This window comes from Sapajus apella, unplaced genomic scaffold (genome assembly GCF_009761245.1).
Source record: "Sapajus apella isolate SASKATOON/1434 unplaced genomic scaffold, GSC_monkey_1.0 scaffold88, whole genome shotgun sequence".
Lineage (NCBI taxonomy): Eukaryota > Metazoa > Chordata > Mammalia > Primates > Cebidae > Sapajus > Sapajus apella.
Window position 1 is genome coordinate 8,639,588 of NW_022437028.1, and position 27,225 is coordinate 8,666,812.

Consider the following 27,225-nt stretch of genomic DNA (forward strand, 5'->3'; position numbering starts at 1 on the left):
ACTCCAGCCTGGGTAACATGAGTGAAACTCTGTCTCAAAAAAAAAAAAAAAAAGATAGGTTTAGACAAGATGGATCATGGATTAAAAACAGGATGTACTACTATTTTGATGTCTACAACATCTAGAACTGCCAAAAAAAACACCTAGAGCTGGAGGGAGGATAACTCTGCTGAACGAGTATAGCCCTTCTGGTGTTTTCACACAGCCCCATGCATATTATCATCAATGTGGGAAAACAAGACGGGAAGGCTGCCATGGACACAGGAAGTGGCTACACAATGCAACATCTTCTCACCAACTACTTACCCCTCTGAGGTATGGCTTGAGTCCCTGTCATCAAAGGGCAGACTGGCAGAGGAACTAGAAGATGCAGACAAGACCCTCTTGGCACATCCCATAGCTCTTTGCAGTGGGGAGGATATGCTTGGCGAGGAGGAGCTATGGGGCCAGGAGGATGAAGATGGCAGGGTAGGCATGGTCAACCAGCTGGGGAAAGAAAGAGAAGAAAGGGCTCCTATCAGAGCACTTCTCCAGCCCCAACACTGACCAGTCCCTTTCTTTCCAAGAGAATAGCTGTAGAACTCTGGGGTCGGGTGAATGACACCAAAAACTAGGACAAAGCCTGGGTACCGTGGCTCATGCCTATAATCCCAGCACTTTGGGAAGCAGAGGCAGGAGGATGGCTTGACCCCAGGTGTTCAAGACCAGCCTGGGCAACACAGCAAGATCCCGTTTCTACAAATAATAATAATAATAATTAGCCAGGTGTAGTAGCGCAAGCCTGTATTCATGCCTGTATTCAGCTATTCAGAAGGCTGAGGTGGGAGGACTGCTTGAGTCCAGGAGTTCAAGGCTGCAGTGAGCTATGATCATACCACTGCACTCCAGCCTGGGCTACAGAGCAGAAGCCTATCTCTAAAAAAAAAAAAAAAAGTAATAATAAATAAATAAGACAAATTGTCGGATATAGTGGCTCACACCTGTAATCCCAGCACTTTGGGAGGCTGAGACAGAGCGACTACCTGAGGTCGAGAGTTCGAGACCAGCCTGACCAACATAGAGAAACCCCCTCTCTACTAAATATACAAAATTAGCCGGGTGTGGTGGCGCATGCCTGTAATCCCAGCTACTTGGGAGGCTAAGGCAAGAGAATCTCTTGAACCCAGAAGGCTGAAATTGTGGTAAGCCAAGATTGCACCACTGCACTCCAGCTTGAACAACAAGAGCAAAACTCCATCTCAAAAAATAATAAATAAACGAGTAAGACAAAGAGCTGACCTAAGGCATCAAGGGATTAAGGACAACACCACCCCAAAAACAGGCCAGCAGGTTTGGAGTTGCTCTCCAAAAGCTAAGGAAGTCACACACCAGGGTTGCTTCAGACGCATCTCTCTCTAGAAGCTATGGAAGTACAAACTGCCTACTGCAAGGAAATTTAATTCACAGGTTTTGTTTGTTTCTTTAAGCACGCTGGGTGCGGTAGATCACATCTAAAGTTCTGTAATCCCAGAACTTTAGGCAGCTAAGGTGGGAGGACTCCTTGAGCCCAGGAGTTCGAGACCAGCCTGAGCAACATAGCAAGACCTCATCTCTACAAAAAATAAGCACAAACTAGGTAGGTGTGGTGGCACACACCTGTGGTCCCAGCTACTTGGGAGGCTGAGGCAAGAGGACTACTTTACCCCAACAGTTTGAGACCAGCCTGGGCAACATGAGATGTGTTTACATTAAAAAAAAAAAAAAATCTGAACAAGGCACACACCAGGGCAGCTTCAGACACAGCCCTCTCTAGGGCTTTGGAAGCGTAAACTGCGTGCTGCAAGGGAATTTAACTCATAGCTTAAAAAAAAAAAAAAAAAAAAAAAAAAGGCAAGGTGCTTACAGTAGCTCACACCTGGAATCCCAGAACTTTCAGCACCTGAAGCAGAAGGATTGCTTGAGGCCAGGGAAATATAACAAGACCCTGTCTCTACGAAAAAACAAAACAAAACAAAAAACTAGCCAGGCGTGGTGATGCACCTGTAATGCCAACTACTTGGGAGGCTAAGGCCGGATGATCACTATGACTGCACCACTGCACTTCAGCCTGGGCAACAGAGTAAGACCCTGTCTCAAAAAAATGTAAAGACAAATAAATTAAATAAGACCAAGAGTGGACCTAAGGCACCAAGGAATTACAGACACCAAGGCCCCAGAAACTGGGCAGTGGGTTTGGAATTGCTCTCCAAAAGCCGAAGGGTGGTGGTGTACGGTGGCTCCCACGTATAATCCCAGTACTTTGGGAGGCCAAGGCAGGAGGATCGCTTAAGCCCATTAGTTCAAGACCAGCCTGGACCACATAGCAAGGCCCCATCTTTAAAAAAAATTAAATTAAAAAAAAAAGTCGGGCCGGGCGCGGTGGCTCAAGCCTGTAATCCCAGCACTTTGGGAGGCCGAGGCGGGTGGATCACGAGGTCAAGATATCGAGACCATCCTGGTCAACATGGTGAAACCCCGTCTCTACTAAAAATACAAAACATTAGCTGGGCATGGTGGTGCGTGCCTGTAATCCCAGCTACTCAGGAGGTTGAGGCAGGAGAATTGCCTGAACCCAGAAGGCGGAGGTTGCGGTGAGCCGAGATCGCGCCATTGCACTCCAGCCTGGGTAACATGAGTGAAACCCCGTCTCTAAATAAAAAAAAAAAAAAAAAAAAAGTCAAGTAAGGCACACAGCAGGGCAGCTTCAGACACACCCCTCTGGAGGCTTTGGAAGTATAAACTGCCTGCTCCAAGGGAACTTACAGGTTTTTTAAAAAGAAAAACAATAAATAAATAAATAAAAATAAAAATACAAAGCCGGGCTTGGTGGCTCACGTCGTAATCCCAGCACTTTGGGAGGCCAAGGTGGGTGGATCACGAGGTCAGGAGTTCCAGACCAGCCTGACCAACATGGTGAAACCCCGTCTCTACTAAAAATACAAAAGTTAGCCAGGCGTGGTGGCACACGCCTGTCATCCCAGCTACTCAGGAGGCTGAGGCAGAAGAATCGCTTGAACCCGGGAGGCGGAGGTTGCAGTGAGCCGAGATCACGCCACTGCACTCCAGCATGGGTGACCCAGACTCCGTCTCAAAAATAAATAAATAAAATAAAATACAAAAAAACCCCAGCCTTTTGTTTCTAGAGGACTGGCATCTGATTCCACCTGGAATGGAACAAGAGGCTCTTAAGGATTTGGGGTAGAGGAGCCATGAGAATAAGACTGGAAACGCAAAAGGAATAAAAGTAGCCGTTCCTTCGCTATTTTTCCAGAAGGTAAAAATATCTACGACTGCCTGTGGGGTAAGCGGCTTTGGGCCGAGGAGCCTTCCAAGCGCTTAGGAGAGTGGACTCTCAGTCTATGGAGGCCTAGGGATGGGATTCTCCGGCTCCGTGGTGGAGGCCATTGTGGGCACTGCCCAGGAATGCTCTTCCCGTCAGGGCCGGGAGGGTCGGGGTAGGGCGTATTCTTGGGTCAAAGAGAAACCTCACTGTTAGCGCCAGGAAGAGCGACTTCTGACAGAGCAGGGTTCAGGTAAGGTTCCCACCTCGGGTCCCTCAGGTGTCTGTGGCCACCCCACCTTCCGCACAGACGCCTGCCGCCGCTGCCTTTCCTGTGGCGAAAGAGTCCAGAAAAACGCGGGAAGACACGAGGCCCGCTGTGCGCAAGCGCAATCCCAACGGCTCGCCCAGGGCCGGTAGCTATCGCGAGGCTTGGAAGTGTGCGAGCTCGTGCGCACCACGTTTCAGTCACGCCGCTCCACTGTCTCGTGTGGCCTCAAGCTCTCAGGCGTGCTACCCTGTGACGTGGGCTTGGTCACACTGGCGGTGCGCTTTAGCCCCGCTCCCACCCAGGCCCCACCCTCGCTACCTTTAATGCCCCCCCTCCATTGGGGGAGTTTCGGACCAGACTGGTAGTAACCCCTTCAATCTGGGTTCTCAACTGCTGTAGGCTGGGTTCCACCCAGGCCCCGCCTTTTGAGTCGGATCGCCACGCCCCCGAGGGAAGACCACGCCCCTATTTCACCAACCTTCTCAGTGCGGGTCAGGTCCCGCCCCCCTGCCGAGCTTCCGCGCCACATTGGCTTAATTTCTTCCTTGGCCCCGCCCCTGAAGCCGGCTCCGTGCCATTATTGGCAGGGCCCCGCCTCGGGCCCCGCCCCCTGCCCGGCTCCCCGCTCCCATTGTCTCGGCAGCTGCCGCCTGGTCCAGCTATCTTGCTCGGTATTCAGTTTTAGAGGGTAGCGCTCTTTATCTGGCCCGCGGAGCTGTCCCGCGGCCGAGTACCAGATTCCCAAGTTTGGGTGGCTCTTCTTTCCTTCTTAGGACCCACTTTGCCGTCCCGGGGTGGCTGCAGCTATGTCCGCTCTGCGATCTCTCCTGCTTCTGCTGCTGCCTCTGTGTCCGGGTCCTGGTCCCGGACCCGGGAGCGAGGCAAAGGTCACCCGGAGTTGTGCAGAGACCCGGCAGGTGCTGGGGGCCCGGGGATATAGCTTAAACCTAATCCCTCCCGCTCTGATCTCAGGTGAGGAGAAAGAGGAAGACTAGAGAATTGGGGGTGGGGGGCGGGGGCGGGGCCTCCCCATCTCACAATAACTCTCTTCCCTTTCAGAGTGACCGTTATACTAATCTTTTCATCCCACAGTAATGTGTGTTCTCCTCCTGTAACTTCCTTACCGGGATCACAATAACCTTCCTATGCACAGAATAGCGCTCTTACTCCAACCCCACCCCAGGCATCCCCTCCTCGGAATTAACACCCCCCTATGTGTTTCTTTCTTCACAGCCATGTTCTCCTCGCTGTTTCTCTGAGCCCCTTCTATGAGAATACTTTATTGCTCACTAAGTAACCCCACCCTTCCAAGCCCCATTCTTCATCCCTAGAAGCTATCCTCAAGTCCCTCGAGGTCTGGGGTGTGGACATTGGGAGGGTTACCTGAGGACACTCTGACCACTGACTTGGCCCTCAGGGCAGCTGTTAAATAGATGATCCTGTGGCTAATGGGAGTGAACTTGGGATGGGCAAGGAAACAATAAGGCCAGGGATGGGGTCAGGTGGGGAAGAGAGTGCAGACAATAGAAAAGAGACCAGACAGGTAGCGAAGGCATAGTCCCCAGAGATAGGCAGGAAATGGAAGGAATTTTAGGATATCACTTCCCTCCACTCTTTCACATCTCCTCTGTCCAGGCGAGCACCTCCGGGTCTGTCCGCAGGAGTACACCTGCTGTTCCAGTGAGACAGAGCAGAGGCTGATCAGGGAGAGTGAGAACACCTTCCGAGGCCTGGTGGAGGACAGCGGCTCCTTTCTGGTTCACACACTGGCTGCTCGGCACAGAAAATTTGATGGTGAGGGCATGGGGTCTCCAAACTCAGCTTCATAGCTCCTCTCAGGCACTTAGGACCCCAGCAAGCCCCCTGTCCCCACTCCTTACTCCATCCATAAAGACTCCACCCCCTTCCAGCCCTGGCTTAGCCCGCCCACCCCCCAGACTCTCTCTCCAGGGCCCTGCCCTCCCTCATTCCCTGTCTGTCCCATCTCTGAGAGTTGCCCAGTTTCTAATTCACTTGTCTTTTCTCTTCTCTCACATCCCCTCTTGCCTCTGCTTGTTCATTATTCTCCCCTTCTGTGGCCTCACCCACCTTCCACCTGTTCCCTGCATTTGCTGCAGAGTTTTTTCTGGAGATGCTCTCAGTAGCCCAGCACTCCCTGACTCAGCTCTTCTCCCACTCCTACGGCCGCCTGTATGCCCAGCATGCCCTCATATTCAATGGCCTTTTCTCTCGGCTGCGAGACTTCTATGGGGAATCTGGTGAGGGGTTGGATGACACCCTGGCGGATTTCTGGGCACAGCTCCTGGAGAGAGTGTTCCCGCTGCTGCACCCACAGTACAGCTTCCCCCCTGACTACCTGCTCTGCCTCTCACGCTTGGCCTCATCTACCGATGGCTCTCTGCAGCCCTTCGGGGACTCACCCCGCCGCCTTCGCCTGCAGGTGAGGGATCCTGAGGCCTGAGCTTCAGCCCCTTCTGACCTAGTGACCCCTGAACTGTGTACCACTCACCTCCAAACTGGCGTTCCCCAGTCACCTCTGACCTGGTGATCCCCCCCTCCTGCATTGAAGCCATTTCTGACCTGGTGATCCCTATCTTGACCTTTAGTCACCACTGCCTGACCCAGTGCCCCTTGGTCTTCTTTAAGCAGATGTCCCCACCCTCACCACCTCCCATTCTGTGCTCTAGTTTCACACAAACACTGACCTGCCCTTGACCTCCAGCCACCTTTCTGCCAACCCCTCCCTAATCCTAACACCTCGACTTCCTCTGGTTCAACTAAACAGGAAATATGTATTCAGTATGCAAAAGGCATTTTCATTTATAGTATCACATTTAGGTGTCATCATAACCCTGCAAGGTAGACAGTCACACCCTTATTTTACAGATGAGAAAACTGAGGCTCCCAAAGGTTAAGCTTTCCAGCCAGTAAATTTAAGTGGTAGAGCCGTGGCTCACACCCAGATCTTCTGGCTTCAATTTCAGTGTTAGTTCTGATACACAATTTCCCTGTCTCTAAGCCCTGTACAACACAATCCCTCCATCTCTTCCCAAGCCTTCTTTTTTTTTAGACTATAATTCCTGTGAGGCTCTTGAACCTGCCTCTCTGTAGCACCCAACACTCTACCCCCTTTGAGATAACCCCACAAACCTAACACCCGCTGCTCTTGGTGCAATCTCTTGGCTTCAATCTTGACTGACCCATGACAACCTTGTGGTTTTTCTCACCTTCTTTGCCTTCTCCCAGATAACCCGGACCCTGGTGGCTGCCCGAGCCTTTGTGCAGGGCCTGGAGACTGGAAGAATTGTGGTCAGCGAAGCGCTTAAGGTTAGAGGGGGCCTGAGTGCAGGCAGGACCCAGGGAGGGAGAAGCGGAAGTGAAAGAGACCTCACGAGGAAGAATCAGCCACCAAACTAGCAGGACAAGCCTGGGGGTCTGTCTGCCTCAAGGCCCTGGTGTCCCAGGATGAATTAGGAAGGAGGGGGCTGGAGTGAAGCCTCCACTGCTCCACAATCCGTGATCTCTGACCACCTCTGATCCCCTCCTGCTCTCTGTGGACCCATATCCCCCCGTCAGTCCCTGAGGACCTGCTTATCTCCATAGCAGTTCAAGATTGGATACTACCCCTGCCCAATCTCCCAGGACTCCTCAATGACTTCACTTCCCTGCTGCTGAAGGCCAGAAGCCTGGCTTGGCCTCTCTCACTACCCATCCTCTCCCTTACCTTCCAGCCTCACCTTCTGCCTCCTGACTGCCTCCTCCCTATCCAGCTGGGATGGGCTCACTCTTGTCCTTGAATCTTTCCTCAGACTCCCAACTGCCTCTCTAGTTCCACACCTCCCATGAATCAGTGTCAGCAACCTGGAACCTCCCTCCTCAGATCTGTGACAATCTCACCTGCTGCTGCGGGGGGGTCACCAATCCTAGGTGCCCACATCCAGCTCTCCACTCAGAGCCTGGGGAAGGTGGGATGGGGCATGTGATTTCTCTCTGTGCTCGGCACCAAGCCGGGCTGAGAGCAGCCACGGTGTTTGTGGAGGACACAGCCCCACTCTCTGTCCCCAGGTGCCGGTGTCTGAAGGCTGCAGCCAGGCTCTAATGCGTCTCATCGGCTGTCCCCTATGCCGGGGGGTCCCCTCACTTATGCCCTGCCGGGGCTTCTGCCTCAACGTGGTTCGTGGCTGTCTCAGCAACAGGGGACTGGAGCCTGACTGGGGCAACTACCTGGGTGAGGGGATTCAAGAAAGCCTGGAGCCAGGCATGGTGGCTCATGCCTGTAATCACAGCACTTTGAGAGGCTGAGGCAGGAGGATCACTTGAGGCCAGGAGTTGGAGGCCAGGTGGGGCAACATAGCTAGATGCCATCTCTACAAAAAAAGAAATTAGCTAGGTGTGGTAGGACACATGCCTGTAGTCCCAGTTACTCCTGAGGCTGACGCAGGAGGATCTTGAGGCCAGGAGTTAGAGCCCAGCCTGAGCAACATAGCTAGACCCCATCTCTACAAAAAAAAAAGAAAAGAAAGAAAGAAAGAAATTAGCAGGCGTGGTGGCACACATGTCTGTTATCCCAGTTACTCCAGAGGCTGAGGCAGGAGGCTCCCTTGAGCCCAGGAGTGAGAGGCTGCAGTAAGTGATGGTGCCACTCTACTCCAGCCGGGTGAGAGAGTAAGACCCTGTCTTTAAGAAATCCTAAAATTTAAATTTTATTTTTAAATAAGTCTCTGGGATGGAGAAGGGCCCTGAGTAAGGCGGGGCGTGACCTGAAGAGGGGCTCTAAAGCCAAACTGAGGGGGAAACATGAGAGGGAACTCAGATGAGTTTCCCCCAAATACTTTGCTGCTTCTCTAAGTCCCGAGTGAGGATTTTTGGGAACATCCTAGTTCACCACTCATCCCATACTTTCTCTTTCTCCCCCTCCCTTAAGATGGTCTCCTGATCCTGGCTGATAAGCTCCAGGGTCCCTTTTCCTTTGAGCTGGCCGCTGAGTCCATTGGGGTGAAGATCTCGGAGGGTTTGATGTACCTGCAGGAAAACAGCGTGAAGGTGTCCACCCAGGTACAGGGGAGAGAAGGGTGGAGGCGAGGCCCGGGGCAGGGACGGTGTAGGTGTCAGGGAGACAGTGTAGGGTATCTGGGAAGAGACTCTGGAGTCAGAGTGGGGACGCAGTGTGGTTTTACCGCAGGGTGACTGTGTGAGGTCTCTTCACCGTGCCGCAGGTGTTTCAGGAGTGCGGCCCCCCCAACCCGGTGCCGGCCCGAAACCGTCGAGCCCCACCGCCCCGGGAAGAGGCGAGCCGGCTGTGGTCGATGGTTACCGAAGAGGAGCGGCCCACGACGGCAGCAGGCACCAACCTGCACAGGCTGGTGCGTGGGGGGGACCAAGAGTTGGGGGTGGGGAGGGCCGGGGCCGGGGCCAGGGATGGGGGTAGCACTCCAGCTCGCCCCGTCCCCTTTCGCCCGCCCAGGTGTGGGAGCTCCGGGAGCGTCTGGCCCGGATGCGGGGCTTCTGGGCCCGGCTGTCCCTGACGGTGTGTGGAGACTCTCGTATGGCAGCGGACGCCTCGCAGGAAGCGGCGCCCTGCTGGACCGGAGCCGGGCGGGGCAGGTGAGTCTCGGGGACGTGGAGAGACGGCAAAGGGCGGCGGCCGGGAGGGGCGTGGCGCGCGGGCGAGCGGGAGCTTTGGGGCTGCTCTGCTCTCAGGTACTTGCCGCCGGTGATCGGGGGCACCTCGGCCGAGCAGGTCAACAACCCCGAGCTCAAGGTAGACACCTCGGGCCCCGATGTCCCGACACGGCGGCGTCGGTTACAGCTCCGGGCAGCCATTGCCAGGATGAAGGCGGCCGCACTGGGACACGACCTGGACGGGCAGGATGCGGGTGAGACCCGGGCGTCCCTGGTCCCGAGCCCCGCCCACTGCCCTTAAGCCCCTCCCCTCTCCTGGTAGTTCCCACCCGTGCCTCTGCTTTTAGCGTTCATTCATTCATTGATTCACTAATTCATTCAATGAGCATTTATTGAGCGTTGACCTCAAAGACTGAGGATAATAGGCCGATGAGGGGGTCTCTATCCTTTCGGGTCAGTAGGGGAGACACAAAAATATTCTTAGAGAACAGTGGGAAGCCCCTTATAATGGGCAAAAGGGCAGTGGGAAAATGGGGGAGGGGCAACTTGGGGGAGGCTGGGAAGCCAGGGTGGTGGGTGACGTTGGGCTGGCTTCCCAGGGTGAAGTTTGCCAGACAGAGAAGCAAGCCACAGCCACTCATTGTTTTCTTCTTTCCTTCTCTCTGTCTGTCTCTGTCTCTCTTTGTCACTCTTCTTCCACCCCTCTTCCTGGCTGCTCTCTGCTTCTGTGTACTTCTGATTTTTCTCTTTTCCTGTTATCCTCTCTCCCCATCTGCCTGTCTTTTTTCTGTCTGTCTCGTTGTCTCCCATTATGATTTCTCCCTTCTGTGCCTACTGACTCTCTTTTTCCCTCTTTTCCTGCCTTCCTGTCACTCATGGTCTTTCTCCCTTCCCCAACCCCGAATCCACCTGTATCTCCCTCCGGTGCCTCTCTCTTTCTGTTTTTAATCCCAATCTCTTTTCCTCCTTCCATCTCCCTCTGCCTCTCCTTCCCACCCTGTCTGTCTCTGTCCCTCTTCTTCTTTGCAGATGAGGACGCCAGTGGCTCTGGAGGGGGACAGCAGTATGCAGATGACTGGATGGCTGGGGCTGGGGCTCCCCCAGTCCGGCCTCCTCGGCCTCCATACCCTCCTCAAAGGGATGGTTCCGGGGGCAAAGGAGGAGGTGGCAGTGCCCGCTACAACCAGGGCCGCTACAACCAGGGCCGGAGCAGGAGTGGGGGGCCATCTATTGGTTTTCACCCCCAAACCATCCTCATTCTCTCCCTCTCAGCCCTGGCCCTGCTTGGACCTCGATAACAGGGGAGGGGTGCCCTAGCATCAGAAGGGTTCATGGCCCTTTCCCCTCCTCCCCTCTCAGCTGGGCCTGGGGAGGAGTTGAAGGGGGCTGCAAAGAGGGTAGAGAAGGGACTTTGCAGGTGAATGGCTGGGGCCCCAAATCCAGGAGAGTTTCATCAGGAGTGGGTGGGCGTCTACAATATTTTTTCATTTGGTAACAGGGGAGGGGGATGTGGGGTATTTATTTAGGAAGGATTGTGATTTCCTTAGAGGGTATAGTTTCCAGCCCTCTAAGGCTGGGGCTGGTGATCAGCCCCAACAGAAAGTGAGGAGTTTAGAGTTGCAGCTGGGGAAGGGGATTGAAGGAAGTTGGAAGTGGGGGTGGTGGGAGCATCTGGTCTGAAAAATGGACAAAGCCGGATGCTGACAGGGTGCAGGGCAGGGGAATGGAGGGCGTGTGAGTAGGATGTGAGGCTTCATGGGCTTGAGTTCTTCAGTCGAGTTTCTTCAGTATCAATTTATTTAACCAAAATTTTAAAAAACAAGCAAGGGGGTGTGCTCATCTCATGACCTCTGCCATCCACATCCTTCACAAACTCCATGTTTCAGTGTTTTGAGTTTGTGTTTATTCTGCAAATAAATGGTAATGTATGGGACCCTGACTGTGGCTTTCCCTGCTGTCAGCGTTAGTCTCTAAGCCCTGGCTCCTAGCAGAGGCGTCAGAGGCTCTGTGATTGGCTTATTTTCTGCCTGCTTTTCACCTCCCTTGGCATCTGACCCCCAGGGAGGAAATGGGTCTAGGGAATGACCCCATCTCCAAATTTTCCACCCTCTGGGCCCCTGAGCATCTTCGTTTGTAAAACAGGGAGAATTGTGGGGACCAAATAGGAACTGTGTGAAAAAGCATCTTATCACCTGCAAACTGCTCTTTGAACATGAGGCATTATTATCATTATTATTATTTTGAGATGGAGTCTCTTGTCGCCCAGGCTGGAGTGCAGTGGTACGATGATCTTTGCTCACTGCAACCTCCACCTTGAGGGTTCAAGCGATTCTCCTGTCTCAGCCTCTCAAGTAGCTGGGATTACAGGCACCTGCCACCATGCCTGGCTAATTTTTGTATTTTTAGTAGAGATAGGGTTTCACCATGTGGGCCAGGCTGGTCGCGAACTCCTGACCTCAGGCGATCCGTCCACCTCAGGCACGCGATCCACCCGCCTCCGGCTCCCAAAGTGCTGGGATTACAGCCATGAGCCACCGCGCAGGGGGACCATGAGGCATTATTAACCTGACCACACCACTGCCTCCTGCCTTCAGAGTGGGAGGCCTTGTTCACTGAGCGTCAGTCTCTGGCTACCTTGCCACGTCCTTGACAATGTCTGCTTTCAAATATCACTTTCTCCTTCTTTCTTTCCACCGCTTGAATGCATCTTTTGTGCTGCAGCAAGCCAAGAGAAAATGGAAGGATTGATTCCCTAAGTGTGAAAGGGGGGTGGAAGTGGTGTCTTCGAAGGGGAGTCTGGGTGCTGGGCGGAGAGGGGAAGATGCAGTGGGGGAGAGACCTAGAACTTCGATCAAAGCTGCTGCAGCTGCTGGGGCTGGCGGGACAAAGGGAGGAGGGAGGAGCCTGGGCTCTGAGAAAGTTCGTGGGGAAAGTTGAGCTGAGCCAAGAGTCGGGCGGTGGCTGGGGAGGGCAGGAGGGCCCGGCCCGATTTCCCTTGCTGTTCCCCTTGTGGCCTGGTGAGTGGGAAATGAAACCAAAGATTGAACCAGTGGAGGGGCCCTCTAATCTATGGAAGGAGACATGAGGGGTTCATGGGATTCCGGTGGGGGTAACTGACTGGGAAATCACCAAAGCTGGAGGGGACAGAAGGCTGGGTGGGATCTCCAGTCATGGGAAGGGAGAGATAGATGGAAGGAAATGAAGAACTCTGGATAGGGGAGACGCAGCTGGACCTTAGGGGCTGTGATTGGGGAGGGAATTGGGGAGTGATGCCAGAAGGGGCAGGTCTCTGGGAGTAAAAGTGTGGCTTCTCTCTGCCTGGGGTTACCCCTGGCTTGTCGGAGCCGGGGGCTGTCCTTGCTTGTTGGAGGGGCCGTGGTTCCTGATCGTGAGTTGTAATCTGAAGGGGCGGGGCCGGACTCCGGGTCGATTAGGAAGCTGGGGCTTGAGAAGGAACTCCGCAATTCGTGTTTGTGCCTTTCTCTGTATCTTTCTGTCATAGAGTTTTCTCCCTCTCTCTCTCTCTCTCTCTCTCTCTCTCTCTCTCTCTCCCCCTCCCTCCTTCTCCGTCTGCCTCCCTCCCCCTCTGTAGCCCCACCCTTTCAATCTCCTCTGAATGCACTAAGGTTGGAAAGTGGAATGTGGAGTAAGTTCAAGGATCTGGGTTTCATAAGTAGCCATACATCTCCCCCAGCCCCTGTCGCATGTGGGGTTCTGCCCGTGCTGAGAAAGAGGAAAAAGACGTGCCGGAGTTTATAACACAATGGCCCATTGCAAACCCACTCCTGGAAGTCTAAGCTCCCTTCCTCCTGCCTGGGTTCATTCACCTGTGTCCTCCCATCCTCCTGCCTGAGTTCATCCACCTCTGATCTTCATTCCCTTTGTTTGGCTTTCCTTCCTGGCCCTGGGATAAGGTTCTTAATCCCCATCTGTGACAGCCAGAGAGGCTCAGGAGGAAGCCAGTGTCGGGACCATGATCTGACGTGAGTGTCTTAATGAGCTGATTGGTCCGATCTCTCTCTTGCTGGCTGTTTCATTCATAATCTTTTTTTTTTTCTCTCTCTCTCCTTCCCTTCTAAGTCCCTGAGGCTCAGGGACAGCTGTAGGTGGGGAGCTGGGGAAATTGGAGATAAGAAAATGATAGAGCACAGGGAGTAGTTGTGGGGCCACTTCAAAAGTCTGGGTGTAGACAGCAACCCCAGCCACTCCCCTTCCCTGAACCAGGTCTCAGCTGCAGCAGGTCTCCTCTGCCTCTCTCCTTAGACTCCCCTTCTTCCCCCCTCATTTCCCTTCTAGACGCTGACAGAGGCAAAAATCTGCTAACTCAGAGGGCAGACTCAACCAAGACTGTAAGCAGGCCTGGGGAATGACCCCCCGATCTCCAACCGGTGCCTTCCACGGCTGCACGGCTATCTCCAGCTGTCTCTGCCCCTGTTTCTGGCCCTGGCTCCATCCCTTTCTCACTTCACCCTTCCCTGTGCCACATGGGCCCTCTGTCTCCTGCCAGGACACTGCGGCTCTGGGGACCTCGGAGCCTGGGGGTGGCTCTGGGAGTCTTCATGACCATTGGCTTTGTGCTCCAGCTCTTGGGAGGGCCCTTCCACAGGAGGTGAGTTCCTACTTTGCCCCAACTCCCACTAGATGCCCCAAGCTTGCTCTTCCCCATCCCACCTGGGGCTGGTGACTCTTGGGGACTCAGAAGCCTCCATGCCTTCTGCCCCTTCTACCCAAGAAGCCCATTTGCTGCGGAGGGACAGGACACTCCCCCTCCATCTCTTCCCAGGCTACAGCCCTTGGCCCCATCCCTACGACCAGCCTTTCTGTCCTGCCCTCCCCGGCAGCGACTGGTGTTCCTGAAGACGCATAAATCCGGAAGCAGCTCTGTGCTGAGCCTGCTTCACCGCTACGGGGACCGGCATGGACTGCGCTTTGCCCTCCCCGCCCGCTACCAGTTTGGCTACCCAAGGCTCTTCCAGGCCTCGAGGGTAAAAGGCTACCGCCCCCAGCGTGGAGGCACCCAGCTCCCCTTCGACATCCTCTGTCACCACATGAGGTTCAACCTAAAAGAGGTAAGGAGTGTCACAGGGGTGGGAGGGACCAGAAAGAGATGTGATCAGGCCTGGGGCTGACACTACCAAGGGAGGAGACCCAGACCTGGGGGGTACCCAGGCACCATTTTACTCTAACGTTGGATATGGGGGCCACAAAGGTGGGGCTTCCTGCCACCCTCTCTACAGGTGTCCCTTCCCCCATAGTTTCTGGGAGCCAGAGTCCTTTCACCCTGGCGCTTACTTCAGTCTCTCTCTTTCACCACTGTATTTTCCTGGCGTCAGTGCCCTGCCAACTCTGCCCCCAACTCTCCCTCCAGGTGCACCTTACCCTTCATTTTTTTTTTTTTTTTGGAAGACAGGATCTTGCTCTGTCACCTAGACTGAAGTGCAGTGGCACAATCATAGCTCACTGCAGCCTTGACTTCCCAGGCTCAAGTGATCCTCTCACCTCAGCCTCCTGAGTAGCTAGGGTTAAGGCACGTACCACCACACATGGCTACTTTTTAATTTTTTGTAGACATGGGGTCTTGCTTTGTTGCCCAGGCTGGTCTCAAACTCCTGGGCTTAAATAAATAAATAAATATTCCTGGGCTCAAGTGATCCGTTTACCTTGGCCTCCCAGAGGGTTGGGATTATGGGAGTGAGCCACCTTGACCAGCCTTTGTGCATGTGTGCGTGTGTGTGTGTGTGCGTGTGTGTGTGTGTGTGCGTGCGTGTGTGTGTGAGAGAGAGAGAGAGAGAGAGAGAGAGAGAGAAAGGGTCTCTCACTCTGTCATCCAGGCTGGAATGCAGTGGTGCAATTATAGCTCACTGCAACCTCAAACTCCTGGACTCAAGCAATCCTCCCACCTCAGCCTCCCAAGTAGCTGGGACTATATAGGTGCGTGCCACCACACCTGGCTAATTTTTAAAATTTTTTTGTAGAGATGGGGGTCTCACTAATGTTGCCCAGGCTGGCCTCAAATGATCCTCCACCTTAGACTGACAAGTAATTATGATTACACACCCCTTCCCTTTCTTAGCCTCCCTTCTACTGTCACACCAGGGCTCCAGCTCCCCCACTGCTTTCTGACTTGTCTTCTTCAACCCCCTCACATGTCTGGCATTTTCAAGGATCAGCTGTATGTTTAGCTTGGGGCTAAGCACAGCAGAATAGCTGGGTGGAAGCCCAGTCCTGACCCCCAGGAGCCTCTGTTCTAATAGTGGAGACAACAAGAACATACATAGTCACATACTTAGACACACACAGGAAACTGAGGGCTCCTGCAGGAAGAAAATCAATGTGTAATTGAAACATACAGGGAATAAACTAAACCTGACTGAATATTTACTAGTGCTGAGTACTAAACTTCCCATCACCTTGCCAGGAAGGCATTTGAAGTGTCTCCATTACACATAGGAGAAGTTCTAGTCTCAGAGAGCTGAAATGACTTTCACAGATAGAAAAATGGCACCCTACTGAATAAATGTGGAGGAAAAAAAAAAAAGAAAGAAAGAAAAAAGAAAAATGGCACCCACTAGGCACAGTGGCTTACTCCTATAACCCCAGCACTTTAGGAGGCCAAGATGGAGAATCACTTGGGCCAGCAGTTTGAGACCAGCCTGGGCAACATGTGCATGTGTGTGTATCTGGAATGGTGAGAAAAGTATTCACCAAAGGAGTGAGGCTTTCTGGAGAGGGGGTTTTATTTTACTTTCTTATTTAATTTTATTTATTTATTTATTTTGAGACAGAGTCTTGCTCTTTCCCCCTGGCTGGAGTATAGTGGCACGATCTCAGCTCACTGCAACTTCCACTTCCTGGGTTCATGCAATTCTCATGCCTCCCAAGTAGCTGGGACTACAGGCCTGTGCCACCACACCCGGCGAATTTTTGTACTTTTAGTAGAGATGGGGTTTCACCATGTTGACCCGGTTGGTCTTGAACTTCTGACCGCTAGTAATCCGCCCGCCCTCATCTTCCCAAAGTGCTGCGATTATAGGTGTGAGCCACCGTGCCCAGACGAGAGTGGGGATTTTAAATGAAAAGGTGGACATGGCTGTGGTAAGGAGAACATCAGGCATTCTTAGAGGGAGCAAACCAGCAGCAAGGACACAGTGGGGTGCATGTGTGTGTGCATGTCAGAGGGAGAATGTCTGTACTGGGGGTAGAACTTCAGCAGGGGCTGCAAAGTCACCCTTGCCGAAGCTAGAGCTGGAGACAGCAGCTGAGGACACGGGCATGCTCTAATGGGCAACCTAAAGGCCACTGTTAGAAGTGAGGCGATGACAATGACCTTTGAGGTAGGTTTCTCCAGAGGCTAGGGTGATGGCCTTCACTGACACCACCATTCATTGACTACCTACTGTGTTCCAGACACTTGCACATTCATCCAGGTAAGTGTTACCCAGTTACACAGATTTCTAGATGGAGGAATGAAGGCTCTGAGACGTTCAATAACCCGCCCAAAGTCACAGAATTAGTAAATGGTAGAGTGGAATTTTATTCCAGGTCCATCAGATGCCAAAGACTATTTTCTTCAGTTTCTCCTCTGCTTTCAAAGAGACCTACAGGACCAGGCATGGTAGCTCATGCCTGTGATCTGAGTGCTTTAGGATGCTGAGGTGGGAGGATGACTTGAGCCCAGGAGTTCGAGGCCAATCTGGGCAACATAGCAAGTCCCTGTCTCTACAAAAAAATTAAAAATTAACAGGGCATGTTGGTGTGCGCCTATAGTCCCAGCTACTCAGGAGGACTATAGCAGGTTGGGGAATCCCTTGAGCCCAGGAGTTTTTAAGGCTGCAGTGAGCTATGATATGCTGCCTAGATGACAGAGCAAGGAGACAGTCTCTCCAAAAAAAAGAAGAAAATAAACAATCAGAAGCTAAAATACTCCTTTCCCATTTCCACCCCTGACCCACCCCCCACCCAAAAAAAGAGAGAGAGTTCACAGGCTGTTGTTCAGGTGTGCCATATTTGCAGAGCCGATTGAAGAACACCATGACAGAGAGAAGTCAGATTCAATAATGGAAGTCATTTTTGGAGGCAGAAACCCTTCAAGGAGTCCAGGAGCTAGGTTCTGACCTGCATCAGCCTGCAGGGCCACGTTAGGGTGTGGTGCAGCCTGATCTCCATCTTCTGTCTTGCAGAGCAATAGAATCACATGTCCCAGTCCTCAGAGCAGCGTCCTACCAGGCAGCTGTGGCTTCCCAGGGCCTTGGCTCAGGGTGTATTTTGCCCTCTGGGATGCCCAGGACCCCCTGAGGTGTTTTACCATTCAAACCCCTGAAGTCTCCAACCATTCTGGGCCTGGCCTATTCCACCTGCTGCCTATGCCCCAGATGGCATTATAGTTGCTCCTTCTCACTCTTTGCTGCCAGTGATGCCCCTCCTATGCCCTGAGGAGGCTAGGGCCAGTTCCCTTCCTGGAGCTATGACCAACAGTCCCAGGGCAGGCACTCAATAGGTTTTTGCTGGAGAAATGAGTACAAAGGTTGGTTCCTAGAGGGTTTACTGACCAAGGCAGACAGAAATGCCCAAGGAAATTAATGTTCTCTAGGAGTTTCCTATGCTGCAGGTTTCCTTCCCTCCCTTTCTCTTTTTTCTTTTCTTTTTCCCTTTCCTTTCCCTCCTCTCTCTTCCCCTCCCCTCTCTTCCCTTGCCCTTCTCCTCCCTCCCCCTTCATCTGCTCCCTTCCTCTCCCTTTCTCTTCTCCTCCCGTCCCTTTCCTTCCTTCCTTTCCTTCCTTCTCCCTCCCTTCCTCCCTTCTTCTCTCTCTTGTGCGCACGCACTCCTCTTTCCTTCCTTCCTTTCTTTTATTTTTTTGAGAAGTAGTCTCACTCTGTCACCCATGATGGAGTACAGTCATGCAACCTCTATCACCCAGGTTCAAGCGATTCTCCTGCCTCAGCCTCCCGAGTAGCCGGGATTACAGGTGCCTGCCACTGCACCCAGCTTATTTTTTGTAATTTTAGTAGAGACAAGTTTTCACCATCATGGCCAGTCTGGTCTTAAACTCCTGACCTCATGATCCACCCCCCTCAGCCTCCCAAAGTGCTGGGATTACAGGCGTGAGCCACTGCCACCAGTCCTTTTCTTTCAAGGCAGGGTCCTGCTGCGTTGTTCAGGCATGTCTTAAAAATTTTGGGCTCAAGCGATCCTACACCTCAGCCTCTTGGGTAGCTGGGACTACAGGTGTGTGCCAGGATGTCCTAACTTATTTTTAAGTTCTGGGGTACATGTGCAGAACATGCAGGTTTGTTACATAGGTATACATGTGCCACGGTGGTTTGCTGCACCTATCAACTCTCATCTAGGTTTTAAGCCTTGCATGCATTAGGTATTCGTCCTAATGCTTTCCTTCCCCTTTCCTCCTACCCCCTGACAGGACCGAGTGTGTGTTGTTCCCCTCCCTGTGTCCATGTGTTCTCATTGTTCGACACCCACTTACTTATGAGTGAGAACATGTGGTGTTTGGTTTTCTCTTCCTGTGTTAGTTTGCTGAGAATGATGATAGCTTCCAGCTTCATCCATGTACCTGCAAAGGACGTGATCTCATTCTTTTTTACAACTTCATAATATTCCACGGTGTATATGTTCCACATTTTCTTTATCCAGTCTATCATTGATTGCCCTGCTAATGTTTTTAGTTTTATTTTTGTAGAGACAGGGTCTCAATATGTTGCCCGGGGTGGCCTCAGCAACATAGCAATGCTCAAGCCATCCTCCTGCCTCAGCCTCCTGAGTAGCTGGGACTACAGGCACACACCATATGCCTGGCTCTGTGCTCCAGGTTTCTTCGTATGTTTTATCTCATGTATCTTTCATAATCACTTGGGAAAGTATGATTATCCCCATTTTGCAGATAAGCAGGTTGAGTCTCAGAGATGTTAAGTAACTTGCCACACAGCAAGTGATGGAAGCTGGGGATTCCTAGCAGAGCTGGGAGAAGGAAGTTTGAGGAGCCTGGATAGGGGGACACGTGACTTGCGCATACTTATGCATGTAGGGTCCAGCCCTGCAGGGTCCTGTGAGCCCCTCTCTACGGGTGTGGAGATGAGAAACTGTGGAAATAAAAGACACAAGACACCAAGAAAGAGAAAACAGAATTTGGGCCCAAGGGTCCACTGCCAAACAAAGTGCAGTCTGGCAGTGGCCCCAAGTGCCTGGACGCCCTGATTTTATTGAGTACAAAGCAGGGAGCAGGGTGGGTAGGGCGAGGCATTGGTGGTCAGTGATAGGATCAAGTAAATCACATGTCTTGGAGATAGGGGCCTGGGACTTTCAAGTAACCAAGGCGAGGAGAAAACTTAATGCATCAGCACTTTTTGCATACTTGTCAAAAATATCAAGGGCATTAAGATTTATGTTACTATTACTAATTCTTATCTTCTAAGAAAAAGAGGAACCAGGTACAGAAGCAGAACATGAAAGTAGACATGGGATGTGACCACTGAAGCCCAGCATCACATAGAGACAATTAAGTCCCCCGGATGTCCGTGAGTTTTCCTGACAGCCGTCAGGCCTACCACAAGAGCTTAGAGAAGCGGAGTTTTCTCCCAACTCCCCCAAGAAGGAGATGTCTTGGCCATTTTGGACGTCTGCTTTCCTAGCTGGCTAAACAGTGGGCGCTTTCCCAGCACTAACACTGCGGCACAGCCAAGGCGCCCTCCAGCAGCCCTTATGCAGTCATGACAGAGGGCTTAGAGCATCTTGCCTCAGGGTCACCTCCTTCCCAATGCCACTTCAGTTCCACACTTCATGACCTGAGAATCATTAGTAAAATTAAAGGGTTATGCTGAGTATATATATCTTTATGATTACATGTGAATAACTAAATGATTATATATGATTAGATATAGGAATAACTATGTGCTTATATTTCTAATTCTTTTCTAATTCAATATTCACATGGGAGCAGGTTGAGGTTTCAGACCTTTGCCTCGGCACTTGCGGGGTTCCCCCCCACATATGCATACCTGCTCCCCAGCCCAGTTTTCTCTCCGTCTTCTCTCCTCTGCAGGTACTTCAGGTCATGCCTTCTGACAGCTTCTTTTTTTCCATTGTCCGTGATCCAGCAGCTCTGGCTCGCTCTGCCTTCTCCTACTATAAATCCACCTCATCAGCCTTCCGCAAGTCACCATCCTTGGCTGCCTTCCTGGCCAATCCTCGAGCCTTCTACAGGCCTGGGGCCCGTGGGGACCACTATGCTCGCAACTTACTATGGTTTGACTTTGGCCTCCCCTTTCCCCCAGAGATGAGGGCCAAGAGCAGGAATCTTCATCCCTCCAGAGACCCCAATGCCCCAGAGCTACAGGTCTTGCCCTCTGGTGCTGGCCCTCAAGCCCAAGCCCTCAATCCCAATGCCCTCATCCATCCTGTTTCCACTGTTGCTGATCATGGCAGCCAGATACCAAGCCCTGCCTCTTTCCATATGGGGTCTTCATCCTTCATTCAGTGGGGTCTGGCCTGGCTGGACTCTGTCTTTGACCTGGTAATGGTGGCTGAGTACTTTGATGAGTCATTGGTTCTGCTGGCAGACGCCCTGTGCTGGGGTCTGGATGATGTGGTGGGCTTCATGCACAATGCCCAGGCTGGACGTGAGCAGGGTCTCAGCACTGTCAGCAACAGTGGACTGACTGCAGAGGACCAGCAGCTGACAGCACGGGCCCGAGCCTGGAACAACCTGGACTGGGCTCTCTATGTCCACTTCAACCGCAGTCTCTGGGCACGGATAGAGAAATACGGCCAGCATCGGCTGCAGACAGCTGTGGCTGAGCTCCGGGCTCGCCGACAGACCCTGGCCAAACACTGTCTGGTAGGGGGTGAGGCTTCTGACCCCAAATACATCACTGATCGCCGGTTCCGCCCCTTCCAGTTTGGGTCAGCTAAGGTTTTGGGCTATATACTTCGGAGTGGATTGAGCCCCCAAGATCAAGAGGAGTGTGAGCGCCTGGCTACCCCTGAGCTCCAGTACAAGGACAAGCTGGATGCCAAGCAGTTCCCCCCGACCGTCTCACTGCCCCTCAAGACTTCAAGGCCACTTTCCCCATAGACATCAGACTACAGATTTAGGTGGAAAAGCACCCATGTTTGAAGGGCACATGGGATGAGTGGGGGGTGGGGCAGCAAGATGCCACTTCTGCATCTCTCAGAAAGGATGGGGCTTCAATGGGCTCCCAGCAGTGCTTCCCTCCTCCACTCATTTTGCCCCTTTCTTTATTTTATTTTTTTGAGATAGAGTCTCGCTGTATCCCCCAGACTTCAGTGCAGTGGCACGATCTCAGCTCACTGCAACCTCTGCCTCCCTGGTTCAAGCAATTCTCCTGCCTCAGCCTCCCAAGTAGCTGGGATTACAGGTACATGCCACCACACACAGCTAATTTTTTTTTTTTTTTTTTTGAGGAGTCGGAGTTTCGCTCTTGTTACCCAGGCTGGAGTGCAATGGCGCACTCTCGGCTCACCGCAACCTCCGCCTCCTGGGTTCAGGCAATTCTCCTGCCTCAGCCTCCTGAGTCGCTGGGATTACAGGCACGCACCACCATGCCCAGCTAATGTTTTGTATTTTTAGTAGAGACGGGGTTTCACCATGCTGACCAGGATGGTCTCGATCTCTTGACCTCGTGATCCACCCACCTCGGCCTCCCACAGTGCTGGGATTACAGGCTTGAGCCACCGCGCCCGGCCCCACACACAGCTAATTTTTATATTTTTAGTAGAGACAGGGTTTCAACATGTTGGTCAGGCTGATCTCGAACTCCTCACCTCAGGTGATCCACATGGCTCTGCCTCCCAAAGTGCTGAGATTACAGGCTTGAGCCACCACGCTGGCCTCCGCTTCCCCTTTCCTGCCCCAGGGCAGATCCACATCACCAAAGCTCCCTAGAGGGGCAAAAGATGGAGTGAGCCACAGAAAGTTTGGTGCATGGTGAGTTGGAATAATACGTCCATTTCTCTACCAAATATTTGTTACTAGACTGCTCACTCTGAAATGTTTGCTGAATGAATAAATAATTTGAAACTTCTACTTGATTTATGGAGGGTGGAAAGGGGAGGGATGGAGAATCTTCCTGGGTAAGGTGGGGTTGGAAGGGGTCTTTTCCTTTTTTTTTGGTTTTTTTGAGACACGATCTCACTCTGTCACCCAGGCTGCAGTCCAGTGCCCCAATCACAGCTCTTTACAGCTTCAAACTCCTGGGCTCAAAAGAGCCTCCTGTGTAGGCCTCCTAAGTAGCTGGGATTACAGGTGCGCGCTACCGCGCCCGGATAATTTTTACATTTTTTGCAGAGAGGAGGTCTTGCTATGTTGGCCAGACTGGTCTCAAACACCTGACCTCAAGCGATCCTCCCGCCTCGGCCTCCCACAGTGCTGGGATTATAGGCGTGAGCCACCCCGCCCGACCGACGGGGTACTTCTTACATTTCTTCTCCAAGAAGCTTGGCAGCAACCCCAGCATGTATTCTCCTCTTGGCCTCAGCGCAGCCGGACCCCGCCCCCTCCTACAAGGTCCAGGCACCCGCCGAATTTGGGGCCTTGGCGGCCACGCCCCCTCCCTTCCGCTTCCGGTTTATCTCCAGTCATTCGGCTCCGTGCTCCGGTTCCGGCGCCGGCGGGTCTCGGTTCCGGGTTCGTTGCCCGGGTGCCGGTACCGGGCGGGTCTCTTAGGCCGCCCAGCCACGCGCAGCAGCCCGAGGTGTCGGGGCCCTCTGGACCCACCCTAGCGGGCCCCGCCGGAGATCAGCCTCCGGCCCGGGCTCCCGGTCGCGCCGTCCTCGCCGCCCCATGGAGTCCCAGTGCGACTACTCCATGTACTTCCCGGCCGTGCCGCTGCCGCCGCGCGCGGAGCTGGCAGGGGACCCGGGCCGGTACCGGGCGCTGCCCAGGCGCAACCATCTGTATTTGGGGGAAACTGTCCGCTTCCTGCTGGTGTTGCGCTGCCGGGGCGGCGCGGGGTCCAGCGCCGGGGGCGGCCCGGGCTTGGGCTCCCGAGGGGCCTGGACAGAACTGGCAACCGCCCTGGCTGCCCTGGCCTCGGTCAGCGCCGGAGGCGGGATGCCGGGGGGCGGAGGCGCCGGCGACCAGGATTTGGAGCCCCCAGGGGGAGGGGATCCTGGGGGTGGTGGTTTGTTCCGAGGCTGCAGCCCCCTTCTCACCCACGGCCCGGGCCCTGCTACCTCAGGGGGAGCGACCACGGTGAGGAGCTTTGGGGGACCCGGCACAGGGCGAAGGGGTGGTTTGCTGGGGCCTGAGGCAGGAGGCAGATGACCACCTGCAGGTCTTAAGGGAAAGGTTGCAGGCTGCCTCTGACTCGCTCCTGACCTCTTCACCCCTTTCCCAACCCCAGCTGCCTGTGGAGGAACCAATTGTGTCCACAGATGAGGTCATCTTCCCACTCACCGTTTCACTGGATAGACTGCCCCCAGGGACACCTAAAGCCAAGGTAAGATGAGCAAGGGGTGGAGCTGTCCCAATTCAGATACCTTTCCCGGGCTCAGCCATCTGTCTCTCCTCTTGACAGATTGTAGTGACTGTGTGGAAGCGGGAGGTTGAGGCACCAGAGGTCAGAGATCAAGGCTACCTGCGATTGCTGCAAACCCGATCTCCTGGGGAGACGTTCCGGGGCGAGCAGAGCGCTTTCAAGGCCCAAGGTGGGGAGGAGAGCGCAGAGGCGAAGGTCTAGAGTCTGGGAATTGGAGGACAGAGGGGAGGAGTCACACTGGAAAGTGGCTAATGGGCTCTGAGAAGAGGAAGGTGAGAACTCTGGGTTGTAGGTGAGGTCAGCCCCCAAACCATCACTTCTTGACCCACCCCCTCCCTCAGTGAGCACACTGCTGACTCTGCTGCCCCCTCCGGTTCTGAGATGCCGGCAGTTCACTGTGGCTGGAAAACACTTGACCGTGCTCAAGGGTAAGCAAGTCGGCCGGCTCCAGCCTCCGGGAGCAGTAAGGGAACTGATTGGATGCAGTTCCTCTGGGCAGGCTGGTGGCGTAAGTCTGGTTTTTTCTGGGTAAAGGTGGGGCCTGAGGGTCCAGGTATTCTGAACCGAGCTGGTCCTCTCCAACAGTGCTGAACAGTTCCTCCCAGGAGGAAATCTCCATCTGGGATATCCGAATCCTCCCCAACTTCAATGCCAGTTATCTACCTGTCATGCCCGATGGCTCTGTGCTGCTGGTCGACAATGTCTGGTGAGGTCCTGGGAGGCGTGAGGCTGTGAAGTGGTGGGGATGGTGTGAGGGGCCAAGCTCTGGCATGGGGAGACCATGCCCTGTCCTCTTTTCTGAGCTAGTCACCAGTCTGGGGAAGTCTCCATGGGCTCCTTCTGCCGACTACCCGGCACCTCTGGCTGCTTCCCCTGCCCACTGAATGCCCTGGAGGAACACAACTTCCTGTTTCAGCTGAGAGGGGGTGAGCAGCCCCCTCCAGGGGCCAAGGAGGTGAGCATAAGGGGCTAGTGTGTTCAAGGAAAAGGGATAAGGCAGTTGGAGGGAAAGACCAGGTGGCTGACTCAAGATGGGAGGGGCACTTTAATGCCAAACCCCTTTGTACCTCCCACAGGGCCTGGAAGTTCCCCTGATTGCTGTGGTTCAGTGGTCCACCCCAAAGCTGCCCTTCACTCAGAGCATCTATACACACTACCGGTAAGTGTGGATCCTGGAGGAACCATGGCATTCACCTTTGTGGTCTGACACACACAGCCAGCAGCCCTCTCTCACCACTCCTAGCCTGCCCAGTGTCCGCCTAGATCGCCCGTGTTTCGTGATGACCGCTTCTTGTGAGTCCCCTGTTCAGACCTACAAGCGTTTCACTGTCACCTACACGCTGCTCAACAATCTCCAAGACTTCCTTGCTGTGAGGCTCGTGTGGACACCGGAGCATGCACAGGCTGGTAGGTCAGCTGCCAGGCGGGGATCTAGTCCCCAGGGAGGGGAGGGGAAAGAAAAAAGCCAGGGAGGCAGGACAGTGAAAAGAGCCACACTTGGTGCCAGTCCCACCACAGGAGGCGACTTATGGCAGGCAGCTTCCGCCCTGTACCCGGGTGGTCTCCGCAGTGTCCCAAACAGAGAGTTTAGAGAGGCAATGGGGCAGAGTGACTTTCAGGGCATGGACACTGGGGCTTTACTCACTGTTGTGAGCTCTATTTCTCTCCTTTACTAACTGTGTGACCTTGAGTAAGTTACTTAACCTCTCTGGGCCTCAGAGTCTTCACCTCTAAAATAGAGCGACTCATATCTTATGGGACTGTCAGGCAGATACTGAATTAATATACATGATGTGCTTAGGACAGACCCTTCACACAGTAAGTATTAGCCATTGTTATCTACAATATGCACAAAAGATAACGTTTGCTCAGTTTACTCTACAGAGTGGCTTTGAGGATCAGATGAGACTGTCCTGGCGAAGGCCCTGTGGGAATGAGGAATGCTGTAGTGTTTGCTGGTCCCTGTTTCTGCCCCCAGGAAAGCAGCTGTGTGAGGAGGAACGCCGGGCCATGCAGGCCGCCCTGGACTCCATCGTCTGCCACACGCCCCTCAACAACCTTGGCTTTTCCCGGAAGGGCAGCGCGCTCACCTTCAGTGTGGCCTTCCAGGCTCTGAGGACGGGGCTCTTCGAGGTGGGCTGGGGAGGGTCTGGGCTGAGTGGTGCAGAATGCTGGGGTGGGCAGAGGCAGGACCCTTAGATTTTGGGGATGAAATAAAAAGCCAGGCAGAGGGAAGGTGGGATTTAGATTTGACATTGGTCTGTCTCATGGGGAAGATCATTTGGAAGGAAGCCTGGGCCCTGGAAGCCGAGCTGGCATGCTGACCTGCGTCTCCCCGCAGCTGAGTCAGCATATGAAACTGAAGCTGCAGTTCACCGCCAGCGTGTCCCACCCTCCACCCGAGGCCCGGCCCCTCTCCCGCAAGAGTAGCCCCAGCAGCCCTGCTGTCCGAGACTTGGTAGAGAGGCACCAGGCTAGCCTGGGCCGATCCCAGTCCTTCTCCCACCAACAGCCTTCCCGAAGCCACCTCATGAGGTACAGAACCAGAGGGTGTGGCATGGGACTGGGTAGAGGCTGGGGGCAGGGAAGGTTCTGGGTCTGACCAGCACCCACAGCCTCTGCCTTCCCCTAGGTCGGGCAGTGTGATGGAGCGCAGGGCCATCACGCCCCCCGTGGCCTCTCCTGTTGGCCGCCCCCTCTACCTGCCCCCGGACAAGGCTGTGCTGTCTCTGGACAAGATTGCCAAGCGCGAGTGCAAGGTCCTGGTGGTGGAACCCGTCAAGTAGCACCATGCCAGCTCTGTTCCCTCTTACACTCCAGAGACCCAACGCCCCCAGAGGGGATCCCTGCTCCCGAGCTTTTCCTCCCCTGGGATGCCTCCCAGACGGGGGTGAAGAGGCCCGGCAGTGCTGCCTGACTGTGTCTGCTGATGAGGGATGGGGGAAGAAGCTGTGAAGTGGGCGGGCATGGCTGGGACTAAGCCACCAGTATTCCCCGAGTTCCTGTGGGGAGGGCTGGCCCCACCCCAAGCCAGGGCAGGGGTTCCCAGAGCTCCCTTGCCCCCCGCCCATGACCCTGGTTCTAAGTTTACAAAGTCTCTTCCTCATTCCTGTTTCATTCTTTCCCACCTCTGACATTCCCTCCCTCCCTCCCTCCCTCCCACAGGGCTGATACTAGAGGGTGGTGATGGGTAAGGGCCCCTGACAGTGACCCTCCTGTCTCGGGTTGGGGACAGAGCCAGGTGGCCTCCTTCTGCCCCTTCATGTTTACGTTTGCAGCCTGAAGCACTTTAAGTTGTTTTTTTTTTTTTTTTTTTTTTTTGGTCAGTTCCTGTAACTTATTCTCCAACCATTGCTTCCAACTGAAATAAGACTATTAAATGCCTGTTCAGGAGGGAGAAGGATGACTAGTTTGTGTATGTATTGATGGGAAGAGCAGAGGTCGCCAGGGCTCAGGGCGACTCCCTTCCCCTCCAACTTTTTTTTCTTTTCTTTTTTTTCCTTTTTTTTTTTTTTTTTGGAGAC

At 53.7% G+C, this 27,225-nt stretch overlaps 4 protein-coding genes and 1 long non-coding RNA gene across 9 annotated transcripts in view; 3 read left to right on the forward strand and 2 right to left on the reverse strand.

The window, feature by feature from the left end:
* The window catches only part of STAG3 (stromal antigen 3), a 43,049-nt gene extending 39,266 nt beyond the window's left edge, over positions 1-3,783 (reverse strand). Inside the window, exons 1-2 of one of the 2 annotated variants that reach the window (XM_032255226.1) lie at positions 3,565-3,783; positions 307-486 (exon numbers count right to left, since the gene is read on the reverse strand). In XM_032255226.1, the coding sequence (XP_032111117.1) occupies positions 307-476 (170 nt within the window). In that variant the 5' untranslated portion in view covers positions 477-486; positions 3,565-3,783. The remainder of the gene's footprint in view (positions 1-306; positions 487-3,564) is intronic. The other variant, XM_032255227.1, reaches the window with a different exon arrangement.
* A 132-nt stretch (positions 3,784-3,915) lies between these two features.
* On the forward strand, positions 3,916-11,124 carry GPC2 (glypican 2). Its single transcript, XM_032255228.1, has 10 exons — positions 3,916-4,541; positions 5,205-5,363; positions 5,687-6,009; positions 6,816-6,896; positions 7,635-7,797; positions 8,494-8,624; positions 8,786-8,932; positions 9,034-9,173; positions 9,270-9,445; positions 10,221-11,124. The coding sequence occupies exons 1-10, from the start codon at positions 4,376-4,378 to the stop codon at positions 10,487-10,489; spliced, it is 1,755 nt and encodes a 584-aa protein (XP_032111119.1). The 5' UTR covers positions 3,916-4,375; the 3' UTR covers positions 10,490-11,124.
* Positions 11,125-13,646: 2,522 nt separating this feature from the next.
* On the forward strand, positions 13,647-21,541 carry GAL3ST4 (galactose-3-O-sulfotransferase 4). The gene is made up of 3 exons (XM_032255234.1): positions 13,647-13,800; positions 13,975-14,260; positions 20,245-21,541. Exons 1-3 carry the CDS (start codon positions 13,676-13,678, stop codon positions 21,274-21,276), a joined length of 1,443 nt encoding a protein of 480 aa, XP_032111125.1. The 5' UTR covers positions 13,647-13,675; the 3' UTR covers positions 21,277-21,541.
* LOC116534645 lies at positions 19,316-22,441 on the reverse strand. The gene is made up of 2 exons (XR_004261809.1): positions 21,987-22,441; positions 19,316-19,987 (listed from the first exon to the last, which is right to left on the reverse strand). It is a non-coding gene; the product is annotated as an uncharacterized LOC116534645 (long non-coding RNA).
* A 331-nt stretch (positions 22,442-22,772) lies between these two features.
* Positions 22,773-27,104, forward strand: MAP11 (microtubule associated protein 11). Of its 4 annotated transcripts, none has more exons than XM_032255230.1 (11): positions 22,773-22,915; positions 23,567-23,662; positions 23,741-23,870; positions 24,043-24,129; positions 24,287-24,407; positions 24,509-24,656; positions 24,778-24,860; positions 24,945-25,108; positions 25,680-25,834; positions 26,043-26,236; positions 26,334-27,104. In XM_032255230.1, exons 5-11 carry the CDS (start codon positions 24,370-24,372, stop codon positions 26,485-26,487), a joined length of 936 nt encoding a protein of 311 aa, XP_032111121.1. In that variant the 5' UTR covers positions 22,773-22,915; positions 23,567-23,662; positions 23,741-23,870; positions 24,043-24,129; positions 24,287-24,369; the 3' UTR covers positions 26,488-27,104. The 4 variants fall into 4 exon arrangements, with proteins under 4 accessions (XP_032111121.1, XP_032111120.1, XP_032111123.1 ...); XM_032255229.1 differs by having other exon boundaries at positions 22,777-23,415; XM_032255232.1 differs by having other exon boundaries at positions 22,778-22,848.
* The last annotated feature ends 121 nt before the right edge of the window (positions 27,105-27,225 follow it).